This window comes from Lepisosteus oculatus, chromosome 3 (genome assembly GCF_040954835.1).
Source record: "Lepisosteus oculatus isolate fLepOcu1 chromosome 3, fLepOcu1.hap2, whole genome shotgun sequence".
Classification (NCBI taxonomy): Eukaryota; Metazoa; Chordata; class Actinopteri; order Semionotiformes; family Lepisosteidae; genus Lepisosteus; species Lepisosteus oculatus.
The window spans coordinates 14,300,432-14,312,750 of NC_090698.1; the positions used below are offsets into that span (position 1 = coordinate 14,300,432).

At 39.0% G+C, this 12,319-nt stretch overlaps 1 protein-coding gene across 3 annotated transcripts in view; it reads right to left on the reverse strand.

The window, feature by feature from the left end:
• The window catches only part of grid2 (glutamate receptor, ionotropic, delta 2), a 595,344-nt gene that overhangs the window by 270,588 nt on the left and 312,437 nt on the right, over positions 1-12,319 (reverse strand). For all 3 annotated transcript variants that reach the window (XR_001477768.2, XM_015340421.2, XM_006627273.3), the window contains exon 3: positions 2,363-2,647. Coding sequence is in view for 2 of the 3 variants with exons in the window: in XM_015340421.2 (XP_015195907.2) it covers positions 2,363-2,647 (285 nt within the window). In the remaining variant the exon portion in view is untranslated. The remainder of the gene's footprint in view (positions 1-2,362; positions 2,648-12,319) is intronic.

A 12,319-nucleotide genomic window follows, 5' to 3' on the forward strand; every position in this document is an offset into this window, starting at 1 on the left:
GCAGTAATGCTGATTGTAGTGAATGTGTTCTTGGTTCATTTTGAGTTTAAGCTGAGGGACTACAATTACCTTACATACTGTTTACACAAGCACTTATACTAGTGATCTGAGATGACTTTAAAGAGCCACAATATTAACCTTCCCGATTCTGTAAGGTTCTGGACTATAATGTTCCACAAGGGTTAGCTTTTGGCCCCTTCTATTTTCTGTTTTCTGTTTTTTATTTCATATGTATCTCTCAGCTATCAGCTGTAGAATCTGTTTTCTGTAGATTCACTGAATTCAGTGTTCTGATATATTTAAGTCACTGTATTCAAGTACAGAAGTGTCCCTTTAAATGAAAGGTACAGTAGATCTTTCAGATCACTTTAAGGACTATTTCGTTAGTGAAAATGTCAGGATCCTGAATAAGACCTACTGTACATACTACTCTAGTACTGAAAGGTGCTGCTTTTATTTCTAATTGGATGTTGGGTAAATAAAAGCAAAAAAAAGCAACCTGTATATGATTGATTTTACTAACTCTCTTGTTGTATTGAAATATTTCCAACTGCTTGACAACTTGACATAAAACGCAAGAAATCTTCACTCTATGTAGCACATTACTGTATATATATGTCCCCGGAAAATATTACCCTCTGCCTCACAATCTTTAATCAAATGTACAACAGTTCCTATTCTACCTTAATCCTTCTGCACATATCCTGAAAGACTAGGACCATTCAATAGAGTGCTAAGAATCAAAGCTCTCAGCAAAAGGTTCCTTTTCAATAAGCATTAGACAGATTCTCCCATTATCCCTAAGCATCATTCTTACATTTCATCTACTCATGTACTCATTTCACTTCATCTATTTTAGGGCAAAGTATTGAGGTATTTATTTATATTCTCTGATCTGCTCTTACAAGCATGTGCTCTTGTGTCTGATCCTTGTGCTTTTCCAGCCCCATCTCCCTTCTCTGCACCTGGCCATATTGATAACCCTTATGCCTCCACTCCTCGCCTCTCGCCTAGGCCACTCTGTAACTATTCCTTCCACTCAAAGTTCATTGAACTCAACATTACCTACACCCTTTAAAGATTCAACTGGCTGCCTTGGCCCCTCTGCCTTCTTCCTCTTAGAGTTTCAAAAAGCATACACATGAAATTCGTGTGCAAAAGACAAACCTCCTGTAATATAGACTTCTAAACAGTGAGGCTTACGCTGGTGTTTCTTCCTTTGTGCTGCTGTTCTGCACATCATGTTAAAACCCTGCTAGGCTGATAGAATCTAAAATAAACAAAATAGCAAGTCATTGTGCTTTGGGACAAATAAATTAAGCCCTTTTCAACAACTCGATATCTGTTAAAATAAAATGAGTCAAGTCTTTAATGTGGTCAATATGGGCCCCTGTGATAACAATATTAGCTCAAAGTATGTTTTTTTATAATTTCTAGTTTGCTATGTTTTGTTATGTAGGGTCATATCAGATTAAATTAAATGCCTTGAGGAGTTAGGATACAGATATTTTTAAAAGAATAGTTACTTAAAAAAAAGTATTATGAGTGTATCAAAAGACAACTTCATTTTAAGGGATCATTCCCAACTGAAAAACATAAAAGTGCGCCAGCAACAGAAAAAGAGAAACAACTAAAAAAATATACTCTGATATCCCACAAATGGAAATCAATTATACAGAAAAAAATCTAAATACAATAGTAAGGGGATCCATAAGTGTGGATTTGATTGATGTTAAACACGTACAAGAGACCAATCTAAACCACAGGTGCACAATTCCAGTTTTCAAAGGATGAAGGATCTGTATTTTTCCAAGCTGCCTTCTTAATTGCCCAATGGAACTCATTATTTACTTCATTGACACAACTCAACAATTTACCCAACTCTTAAACGGTAGTGAAACCTGCGGTCTACAGCCCTCAAGGGTCGCATTTGGGTGCCACTGTTGTAAATCAGGTTCAGAACCACTTTACCATCTGGCAGTGGATTGCACCTTTGGAAGACATTTCAAAGCAAGGGACTAAGGAAAAGCAAGCTCTGAATAACCCTGAGCCACACACATGCAGACACACACACTCACTGTACGGGAGAACAGAGATTCGGAGTTCAGCTTTGACTGCCTTGGAGTGCCCATTTAGATTATACTGTAGCTACATGACGTCACACTGAAGTGCTGTTTGGGCCGAACATTGTTAACTTATTAATACTGTGTGTCCCTCTTATTCTTTGACTGTTTTTCATCCCGCACGTATTTTAGACAAGGCTACACAGACCTCATCAGAAAGAGTTTTGCACCTCACTGCAGGTGTAGACAAGGGCAGAAAACACACCAATTCAATAAAAAAAGAAACAGGGAAGGTTTACCATATTCAATGTCGTAGAAGATAATGAACTTCTGCCAGGTGTACTCGGTGACGACCCGGAGGATGACCTCGTTGAGGTACACTGGGGGGCGCACGAACAGGGTGTAGTCCTCTGAGCGGGTGCGGTGCGTGATGCCGCAGCTGGAGCGCGGGGTGCCCGCTGGCGCCCGCTGGATGAAGAGGTGAGGGATGTGCATGGCGTCCGCCAGGGACTGCAGCGAGCCCGCTGACATGCAGCCGATGGAGCTGACCAGTGCCAGGATCCCTCTGTTCATCAGCTCACAGGCTACAGCAAAGAAGAGGGAGACCATGGGTTAGCAAAGCGCTGTACTTGTGAAGACCTCAACTTTGTGAACACCAGATTTCGCACCGCATCTTGGGAAATTGAGCTCTTTTCAAAATCATGGTATGTAAAGACTTTACAGCAGAAAAAAAACAAATTTACACCCATTCATTTAGCTTAATTAAAAAAAGCACTCACTCTGGAGATTTTGTGCTACCCTATTAATTATTTCTGAGCTCATTACTTTTAGAAGTTCATAAGTGAAGAACAGCATTTGTGTAGGTTTTACTGAATGGAGAAATGCCACTGAGCTGCAAAAAAATCCACTGACATTTTCAATAATGTACTTTTTATTTAGAAAACCTGGACAGGACAGGCTTTGCAAACAAACAGTGAATCAGGCACTGTGCAAACATAGTTGATGCATGCCTCTGTTTGACAGGTGAGGTATATAAACTCTGAGTTGTTTAAATACTTCTGTAAATTAAGCTTAAAAACACTACTTGCAATACTCTTGAAACAGAAATAACGAGAGGCCCTAATTTCATTGCCTTTCCTGCCTACACATGGGAGGATCCATAGTTGACGCTATCCACAAATTCCTCTCCTTCTTAAACATTCAGAACTATACATTAATAACTTTCACATAAACTTAGGAAACCAACCAATGCACATGGCTGGGGAGAGAGCCTGAGCAACTTAGAAAGAAGAAGAAAAAGGTGACCATTCTCTACCACATTGGCTTATTTAGAAAGGTGATAATCAGGTACCCACTCATAAACACAATGGCAGACAAAAGCTTCATACAGTTATAGGGATTCTGAACTTGGGAAAGTAACTCAAAATTCACAAACTGCAAAAGTTAGTACACATCAACCACCCAGCACTATTTTAACCCCAGCAATATTAACTATAACAGACATTGGAAGTTACATAAATTTATTAACAAATATACTTGTCAAGGATTCAGCATCTAGAAATAGGCATAAATACAGTAGTTAATCTCAGTGTCCTGGGAACAGCTAGAGCAGGAATGGAGTGGGTGAGAGGTGTAATTCTATTGTATAACCCCAGCAGAAAAAATGAACTGCACCTATAAGGTCTATATCTGACCATTTTATTTAACTACACGCTGTACAGTATGTGACATGTCTATCCAGCTTGAATTACACTTCAAAACCAGTAAATGCAAATTCAATGTGAAAAGTTATATGTCTCACAAGACACAGTGGTTAAAGAACTAGGACAGTAAAAATAATACAAATCTAGTCACAGATTAGAGAGAGCAACAACAGGCATATTGTACAATGTGAAATCATTCTTTTGCTCAGAGATCTGTGATTTCAACTGAAAGTGTCTTGCTTCTGAGCTCAGAACACACTTTTGTTCAAGTCTTGTTGACATGTAGGCTACAGTACGTGTGTATCTCAGCAGTGCATAGTGAACAGTGCACAATTCGTCTTCTCAATGAAAGGTGTCCTGGTGCAGGAGACTTGTACCCTCTTGAGAGATCTCATGTGACATCACTGAAACAGCCTTGCTGTACCTCACAATATGAGACCAGATGCAATACCTCCACTCCAACTAATGACTACCCTGGCGCTGTAATAGAACATCAGCTTCTGTCTCTTGGCTAATGGAGCTAAACTCGGTATCACCCCTGCAGCTCCTAACAACTTTCGGGACTGAAACAAGCTTTACAGGTGCCAGCAGTAAACAGATCGCAAATTGGCCAAGCAAAACATGGTTAATAGATACATGGGCAGATGAAAGAAAAAAACATTGTTTCAATCAAGTATCGAGACAAAATGAGTAAGGTCTGTTTGTTGGAGACCGTAAAAAAATTATTAGCAAGTTCATGAAATTACTGCTGTTTTGCTTCTTCTAAGATGTTTTTTGAAAAACTGAAGTAATAGAATAATAGTTTGTGTGATTGCTACATCTTTCTCTGTGATCTTAAGGCTTTTGATCCTACTATCTCCATTTTCCAAACAATCACCTAAAGTCTTTATTGTCAAATATGATTGAATCTGAATTAGTTATGGTTTCACACAAAGTTGTCATTTACCAGACCTAAAGACACGTTTCTAATTGTTATCATCAAACGATTTTCTGAAGTTCCTATTTCAAAAACACATTAAAGCTCAGTGAACCAAACATGAATGTTGGGAGCTTAATAGAAGTAAACATCAATTTAACCAATTAAAGCTAAAGATGGTACAGTAGATGTCAAAAATACTTCTTGTGTTTTTTTATGCATTGCTGTTGATCAATTCTATCTCTGGCTTCACTCAGCAGAGCTTTTCATTTTCATTATATACCCAGTGGAATCTGTAACTTCTTAAATGTGGCATCAAATTGTCAACATATCGCACAGAATTCCCCACAGCTTTTTCCACAAAATGTGGAAAGCGCTTTAAAATTCTAAAAAAGAACACTGAAGAAAAAAAAATTATAGCACATTAGTCTGTGTGAAACACGGGATAGAAGAACAAATCCACCTGGCAAATAAAAGCCTTTTCACAACAGAGATAAACAAAATAAAGGTAAAAAAACTCCAATTAGGAAAAGAATATGTCAGTATTTTTATATTTACCTCATACATTTCTGTCATGCACGACAGTTCTTAAAAAGAACAATGTTTCAATTCCCAAGCATCTAACTTGTTGGAGCCCACAGTTTCACAGCTCCCTCTGAAATTTCTTTTCTGGGTTTGTTTCCATCAGTATTATGAAAGATTTCTGCAACTTTGTCTCTGTTTACTCATTTACATGCATTGGAAGCCCAATTCTGCATTAGATGGTAGGCTACGTGCATCAGAAACAAAATTAAGTATTAATAGAATCAATAATGAACAATGACTAAGCATCACCATGAGAGCTAAGGTTAACATACTGTAAGGCTAACAGTAGCAATGATACAACCCACATAAGACAGCTTTTATTTTTGCTCAGCACAAGCATTTTTTTTTCTTTGGCAGAGGTATGAATGCATCCCTCTTAGTAATTAAGGCCTAGAGATTTCTCATGATGTAACTAATACAAGCCTGCTCTTCGAGTTGTGCCCAGCGGATCTGACTGTAGAGCACTGGCGATGGATGTTCCTGTGCTGTCAAGAGCTTCTGGCAGATGGCAGTGGCATTCTCTTTGAGGAAAGCCAGCCTCCCCACAGCTCTGGTAACAACTTTAACTTTGGGACGGGCAGGGGGAGGGGATTGTGAGGAGTTGATATTACTACTTTTTACCATCATATAACCAGATGATGCCAAGTCAGTACGGCACTTGGAGAGAAACACGTGACACATCCGGTAAGAATTGAAAATACAGATAATAGAAATCAATATCTTTGGAACTTTTAACAAAATATTTCCTCAAGAAGAAAACATCAGATATCTGGGGTGAAACAAAAACAAGCCCATTCTCACCCTCTTTCAAGCACACTTATTTTCCCACTACTATTACTTTACTATTGCAAAACTTAACATACCAGCTTCTTCATACATTTCAGTCTCTCCCCTCCCTCCCTACACTGTTGCTACCCCAGACACACTCTGACCACAAACACCCCTATCTGTGCAAGAAGAAGAAGGTACAGCTACAGACTTGCTTTGTGTAAATAGAACACAATTTAACTGAAAAGTGGGCGATGCCCATTAGGTAGGCAACAATCTTGTTCAAGAGGTCACTAAGTACTGTACCTGTTGAGCACTTTTGTTCTGAGCTTCATTTTCCCTTCACTTCAAACTAAGACAGAGCACCTGGTCTAAATTCTGAGCATCAGTGATGTGGAGGAAACAGGAACAAAAAAGCTCACAGAGCACCCTGTGGCTGTAAAATATCTTGCATGAACTTGAAAACAAGCTTATTCATATAATAAACAAAAGGAAAGACCGGGCTCTACTCCAGAAGGCTAGGGTAGCAGATTGACACTTTGACAAAGCAGCCATAATCTGCTATTAATCAGATGCAAGGGAGATCAACACACTGGGGTCCAAATGTGAGACAGACTAATACATTCAAGTCCTTCTAGCCTCTTTCATAAGCCACACGAAAGCAGGACTTGTCAGGAAACAGCAGTGACAGCAGCATTCATGGCTGCTACAGAGAGAAACAGGAACTGGGGTCTGGGAGAGGAAAACAGATCTCAGCTTCAGTTTACCCCTTCAGTAACTTCAGAAGGAGCTCAGGAAAAGAAACTCACTCAGAACGTTTAAGGAATATTCATATATTAAGAGGCATTAAAATGCAAAAAAATGAGTTCTGGAATGAGCATTTTCTGTGCAAGGGATATGAAGAATCATAGTGTAACGCTTACGGCCGACAGGCACTGTGTAAACGCCGGCGTACCAAAGCAGGTGACGTCACCGCCCTTCCCTGTGATAGCAGGACTACAGCTACTGGGCTGTAGAGAGATCTCTCTTTGGCTCACAGGGCTGGGTCCCTGCAGAGTGACGCGGGAGTCCCGGGTTCGAGCCGCCGACGGTGGGGGGCCGACCGAATGCAGCAAGGGCGCCCGCCCGAGCCCCCGTTGCGTTACATTGGTGTCAGAGTGGGGTGGGATAGCCCTTCGCCGGGGACGGCGATTTAAGTGGGGGAGAGTGTAAAGCTTACGGCCAACAGGCACTGTGTAACAGCCGGCGTACCAGAGCAGGTGACGTCACCGCCCTTCCCTGTGATAGCAGGACTACAGCTACTGGGCTGTAGAGAGATCTCTCTTTGGCTCACCGGGCTGGGTCCCTGCAGAGTGACGCGGGAGTCCCAGGTTCGAGCCCCCGACGGTGGGGGGCCGACCTAATGCGGCAAGGGCACCCGTCTGAGCCCCCGTTGCGTTACAATACCCTCCTCCTAAAGGTGTGTCTGTGTTCTGCAGACTGCACGAGAGATTGAAGAGTGAATAAAAGCTAAACTACAAGCTGCCTAAATATTTTTCCACTTTTTATTTTCCATCCCAAAGATTGAGATTCCACTCTAATTGAAGCAGTTCCCAAATTGAGTCATTTATCGCTACGTCCTCAGTGCAACGGTCTGGGAATAAGCTTGGAATCCATTATACAGTAAACATCAACAAATCAGGTTATTCACGGTTTGTATTCTAAGCATTACCTCATCTTCTTGAGACACACTGTTGGATACTGTATGTGGATGGTTCACATAAACACGGGCGGGCTCAGCCTTTTACAGAGCTCAGTTCTGCCTTAAAAATAGTTAATTTGTAAATCATTGAGGTAAATCAGAATTTTATCTAAGGTTTATGGGTACTGGTGAGCAGAAAAAAAGAACTATAGAGCTATATTTGCTCCTTTACAGACCAGCTTCATGCCTTTATGATTGGGATATTTTTAGTTTTGTGTATTTAAAAGGCAGCAGGTGGAAACTGAACTGGGTTGGCTCGGTGGTCTGCCTGTTGGTGGACGCTGTAGAAGATAAAGCAAGCAGAGCTTTGTTAGCTAAGTGACAGGCATGTTCGTGTGTATCAGGGAGCTCACTGGTTAGCTTGCTTTTGACCATCCAGGGGTGAGCTCCTGTTCAGTGGCAGTTTGGCGCTGAGCATTTTTCTTTGAAAGAACAGAAACATACTAAAACTTTCAAGAGGGTGAGTTTCTTATTTTGATGCAAAAGAAAGGCTCTTTGGAGTCTCAGCAGTACTGAAAATGATAAGCACCTTATTTTCCTTTTAGGAATTATACTGTAGTTGCATTTCAATAAATAAGACTGAATTAACCACAAAAATAAAATCTATCAGCTGGCAAATGCACTAAAACATGTTATTTTGCCTTATGGTCCCAAACACATGCCTTTAAACTGAAAGCTCTGTAAGTGTGTTTAGCTCTTTAGCTCTTTTCATCTTCTATCACAACGAAGCAATTCTTTGAACAATTCCACTGATATGAATTCATGTTTAAGAGAGGTTAAACCCTGGAAAGAGCAGTTTTTATTTTACACTTGTCTCCCTAAACCGACTGTACACAAGAAATGCAGCCTACATTGAAAAAAACTTACAAGAACAAACTTTGCATACATTGCTAAAATGCTTATAGTTTAAAAATATAGTGACTACTGCATGTGAAGGTATCTTCCTCATAATGAAAACAAAAAAAAAAAACAGCTCACATTTTGGCTTCCAATGGATCTTAGAAAGTTTAGTCTCTACTCTCTGATAGTGATGCCACTGCCAACATATTTATTAATAAGAAGAATACAAAATGTCGACTAACTTACTTTTTATTTTCTATTTTGTTGTGAAAAAGACGAGGGGATTGGGGAAGTGATTGCACGTACATGGCTCACAGCCAAGACCTCATAAACTGTAGCTGTGAAAGGGATACATCAATAGCTTTTCGATCAAAAGTGGCAAAACACAGGAACAGGGTGGCGCTGGGATTCCACACAGTAGCAGTTAATCTCCGGGCTCCACGTATCCTTTTCTCCACAGCCTTGTGCCATCTGGTCAATATTATCCAGCTCTGAAACCTATAAATGGGGTCAATCCTTCCAAACAAAAGCTGAGTTTTAAAATTAAAATATTCACCATAAAATGGTAAATGAATAAAACATTAAATAGAATGCATATTAATCTATCAGGCATGCTCTATGGGAAAATGCCCAAGGCAGTGCAATCCATTCCATTTACCATATCTTGCGACCTCAAATAATTTTACTGATGATAACAATGTTTGTCTATAGCAAGTTGCAATTAATAATACTGTGAGATTTGAAGTTCAAGCAATGCTGAATCCTAATACTTTGCTATTATTCAAAACCAGCTGGCAATTAGTACAGTAGTCTGCCTTCATATCTAACCACAGTATATCACATTTCATTTTCATTCTTTGTGATTTTAACAGCCTGTATCACATACAGTAGGAGTGTTAATTCAATGTAGTTCTTTTTCAGGATGATCTACTGTAACTTTTTGCACATACTGAGATGTTGAGATGTTTGTGTAAATGTATTCCAAAGTCTTAAAGCTTTGTAATAGGTACAGTATATCTCAAACTTAACAACTTCACAAGATGTCCCATGGCTCTTCCTCTTTCTCTTGATATTTTTGTCCTTTGATCAAAAGCTTGCTCTTATACCATTAATCTCGTGAAATATATAACTTCGTACAGCTTGTTTGTTTGTTGTCCATATTACTGTATTTGAAAAGGATATCCACAATGTCCACAGGCATCAGCTTGGAATGAAATAAAAAAATTAAATTACTTTGTATTAAAGGAAGCCACCATTAACATGTGATTGTCAATTTACCACGTGGTAAATTATTAAAGGGTGTTTAAAAGACTAGCATGCAACAAATATGCATTGGTGTCACCACCTTGGAATTGTTGAACTGTACAGTATGTGCTGTAAGAAATATCTTAAAATCCATTATGAGGATTTAACAGTTATTTCAGATCAGCTTTCCCCAGTCTAGCTGCTTCAATCTTTCTGAGTGCTGTTTCAAATACATTTACAGATTCTTGTAAATTTCGATGGATTGATGATCATCAAATATGTCAGCCAGATTGTATCAATTTCCAGCCTTCAGCTGGCATTCTGTGTCATGTACAACTGTATGTCATTTTAGCCACAGGATGTGACAAGTCTACTTCCTGTGTGTTCACTGGTGAACCATTCCAAGCATCCTGAACTTGCTTGAAGTCAGATTTTATATTGCTTAATCAACTAAATAAAAATATACACATTACTAGAAAACTTTTCATGAATACTAAAGAATTAATTAGTGTGATTCACAAATTGTCCCTTTCTCTTCCGTTATACAGTATGTTCTGTATAACACGTACTAATGTTGCCAATCTATCATTAATGTCACTGGTTCATATCGCCCATTAGTAACTCGTTATATACAGTAATTCTTTTTATATTTATCAGAAACCCACCCCCTGCACACAGCTTGTTTTCACTTTTCCCAAGGAACAAAGGTGTAATGAATACCAAGTTATATCCAGCTTCTTCGGTTAAAAGGTCCTGTTTCTTTTTTAAATTTGGGAACGTAAAAATAATCAGAAAAGTTTGTCTATGTTTCATATAGCCGACAAACTGGTTGCCAAGAATAATTTTAAATGATGAACAATACTTTTACCGAATACAGATACAGAATATGAAAAAATAACCTTTCAAGTTGAAATCCTGCAACAGACTCTTTGTCAAGTCAAGAGCAACGGTAGAAAAGTTAAAAGGAAATTGCTGAAATGTGTCGCAGTGGCAGATGGATACAAGGTAGGCAGATGGAAACTACACTGGGGACTGTTTCTTCTCTATGCCACAAACAAAAGATGTTTAAGGCATTTAAAAAAACAGCTATGTTTTTTCACTTTGCACGAAATTTAAGAACTTTTTTGGTCTGCAAATCATTGGAGTTCCTTTGGTGCAACAACTGAATGTTTTTCAGGCTTGTATGTTTTTAAGCACCGGATCAGTGCAAATCCGGGGTGCTTAGAAAAATGTTTGGCCTCTAGTATAGTCCAAGTTGAGCTGCCCAGAAACATTGCAATTTGGTTGAAAGAAGACTATGAGGAATGCACCCCGATGGAGAATAACAGTACAGTACATACCCTAGGGCTCTAATTTAGTTAGAGTCTAACCATTTGGGTAAAAGATCATTTTCAGACATCTTTTAGAGAACAATGACTTCTGATGTGTATTGTTGCTGCTGTGTACAGTCAACCAATTTTAAAGCACCTTATAAAGTAAATGTGTGTACCACAGTACATCATATTCATTAGTTTGCTGCTAATTGTCACCTGCTTTAGACATCAGAGGAAAGGGTTACATTAGTTCAATTGAATAATTATTCAATCATTTAATTAATAGCTCAGGATAAAATAGCAGGTACTACCTCAACTTTAAGAACTGGGGTTGATGAGCAACGCAGTGTGAAATGTTCCCATTGGTTTACTCTTCTCAGCAGTACCTTCTGATGATCTCCACCACACACAATTTTAATTAACTGCAACCTTGCTTATTGGATGAAAATGAGCCTTTTTGTAAGCCCCTCACCTACGTTCAAAAAGCACCCTTGTACAAAACTGGACTCTGACAATGAACTAGAATCTCAAATCAGACATGACAGGCTGTAGGCCATGTTAGTGAATCTAATGCTATGAACTGTCACCAATGTCCAGCAAGTAACACTTTGTGTCACTTTATTCAAAGAAAAGCTTTGCCTGTTCAACTCAAACAGTCCAGGCACCATGTCAGACTGTCTTAAGCCATCACTTTCGAGTGATGATGTTTCCTAAGGAAAAGAACAAATTTTTATCAGCCCCAACTTCATGAAACGAAATTTACTTAGAACTAAATGACTTGAAGTGCCAAAGTATCCTGTTCCAATATAACTTTAGTAGCAAACTCTGGCTGTCACAAACAGGAGGGTAGTTCTTATGTGACAAACAGTTATAAAAATGATTGCTTGGAGATAGAAAAACAAAGCCTTGTTATTTAACTTAAAAGAACTAACAATAAAGTGGTCTCTCTCCTCCTTGGTACCTTAAGTAACCCTGACAACAGTACATGGAAACAAAGATCAGTCTGCAACACCGTTGTGTTTGAGATATTGTAAACCACAGTAGACACTGAAAAAAGTGTATAGGCTTATTCCTATCTACCTTTTGAGATCAGGAATGAAGCCAGTTCTTGGTGCCATTTGTGAATGACAAATGAAGGCTTTAAC